This window comes from Austrofundulus limnaeus, unplaced genomic scaffold (assembly GCF_001266775.1).
Source record: "Austrofundulus limnaeus strain Quisiro unplaced genomic scaffold, Austrofundulus_limnaeus-1.0 Scaffold276, whole genome shotgun sequence".
In the NCBI taxonomy this organism is placed as follows: domain Eukaryota; kingdom Metazoa; phylum Chordata; class Actinopteri; order Cyprinodontiformes; family Rivulidae; genus Austrofundulus; species Austrofundulus limnaeus.
The window spans coordinates 530,819-532,876 of NW_013952678.1; the positions used below are offsets into that span (position 1 = coordinate 530,819).

General features: G+C 38.2%; 1 protein-coding gene across 3 annotated transcripts in view; it reads left to right on the top strand.

The window, feature by feature from the left end:
• The window catches only part of cirop (ciliated left-right organizer metallopeptidase), a 7,353-nt gene extending 5,852 nt beyond the window's left edge, over positions 1-1,501 (top strand). For all 3 annotated transcript variants that reach the window (XM_014021044.1, XM_014021047.1, XM_014021045.1), the window contains 3 exons: positions 666-797; positions 1,076-1,185; positions 1,265-1,501. In XM_014021044.1, coding sequence (XP_013876498.1) covers positions 666-797; positions 1,076-1,185; positions 1,265-1,445 — 423 coding nt within the window. In that variant the 3' untranslated portion in view covers positions 1,446-1,501. The remainder of the gene's footprint in view (positions 1-665; positions 798-1,075; positions 1,186-1,264) is intronic.
• Positions 1,502-2,058: the final 557 nt, after the last annotated feature.

Sequence of the window (2,058 nt, forward strand, 5' to 3'; positions counted from 1 at the left end):
GTGTGTGTGTGTGTGTGTGTGTGTGTGTGTGTGTGTGTGTGTGTGTGTGATGGCAACAAAATTTAGCAGTTTTCCACAAGTTAAAACCCATATAAAACAATAACTAAATGCATTTTTTAACCCCTGGGTCTGAGTAAATAATCTCAGAACACCATTTTATTTCAAAGACAAAAGGAAAAACAAATATCTGAAAACCTCAGCAAGTAATGGCTGAGGGGGCCTKTCTTTCACGCTATGTCCAGGCCGCCATCTTGAAAACCACCATATTGGATCAGAAATGGATTTCTGCAACCAGATGTATCTCTTGTGGTTCAGATGTTATCCCTTTTGTTGTTTGACACAGCTCAGCTGCAGGGACAGCACATTGAACATAACATCACAGGCACCGTTCCCAGTTGTTGTTGCAACTTTCTGTGTTGATACCATCTGAACCAAATCCAGCAAATGATTTCTGAGACGATTTTGGCAGGACCCACTTCCCAATTTGCCCTCAACCCAATATGGCAGCTTTCAAGATGGCGGCCGTGTTCTGGACATAGCCTAAAAGATAGACCCCCTCAAACTTTCCTTGCTGGAGTATTTAGATATTTTATTTCCCCTTCTCTTTCTGAAATAAAAATGTGTCTTGAGACTTTTGATTCACTCCATTTTTTTTTTTTTTGCAGGTAAACTTTGTTCAGCTCAGCCGCCCAGTGGACGGACGCTGCTACAGACACAGGTGTACTGGACCAAACCAGTACCAGATCCAGGTATCTGACTCTGGATGGGTGGACTGTCCTGCAGGAGGTGCCATTCAGGTAAAAACAGTAAATACTGCTACTGCTATACTGCTAGTGTGTACCACGAACACGATCCTGTTAGAACCATCAGACAGAATAACATCATGTTAAACAAATTCATTAAATAATATATTGTTTCATAGCAAATCACATTGTCACTGTGTGATGAAAGTTTATTAAAACTTTATTGTATTTTAATGAAATTGGACAAATATAGTAATAAAAGTGTTTTTTTGGTTTACAGGGCAAATTTGAACCAGTTCTATATACATTTAGTGTTTTTTTTCTCTCCTCAGATCAAAGGATACCAGGGTTTAGTTTTTTGTCCAGACAGAAGGTTCTGTCTGTATCCTGATGTTACTCCTCCTTTGGAAGACAGCGACCCACTTCCTGCTCGTGACTTACGGTGAGCATAGCTTCAATCCACTCTGCTGCTTCATATCAGGATGTCACAAATACTTATATAATTGTTTCTTTTTCTTCAGTGATCCTCCTGAGAGTTCCCCTTTGGCCCAGGATGGGACCTGGTCTTCACTCGGACCACATATATCGGCGGCTGTGGTCACATTGTGTTTCATGGCTGCACTTCTGGCTTCATGCAGGAAGTGTCAAACTTATTTAAACAGAGTCCAGACTGTGCAGCCAGAAGTTCACACTCAGCTGTAGAGATTGTGTGATGGAAGACAAATAAATACTGAATGTGTTGAATGCACCAGAAAAGATTCAGCAGACATGGAGTTTTTTTTATTTTATTTTTTACAGCTTCATCTTAATTTATTCCATTGACCCTCTGTTGTTCATCCTCAAGTGAAGTGGCTTCTTAATCCCTGAATTACAATCCAATTGTCTGAACTTGTGATGGACTTTAAAACCTACAAATTTTCTTTTCCCTGTAAAAAATTAGGATGGCGACTCGTCATCTAAAGATAAAATCTTCTAAAAATAACTTGTCAATGATCAAAAACAAGAAAAAAACAATATAAACTTGTTTTAATGGTTTTACCGCATACAGGCATTTTATACAGTATAGAACTCTTTGTGTTTGTAAGTATGCTTGTTAGCAAAATACCTCATGAACTGAACAAATTTTAATGCAACTCTCAGAAACTATTAATTACACATACATCTAAAGCTAGTTGGCTTGTGGAGTCAACCTGATTCAAGATGGCTGCCACAGCTAATTCCAGATGACATTAATTTCCCATTTTTTAGGAAAAAATTAGGTCCAAACTTTGTTTGACCGTTGCTACAAATTTATATATATATATATATATATATA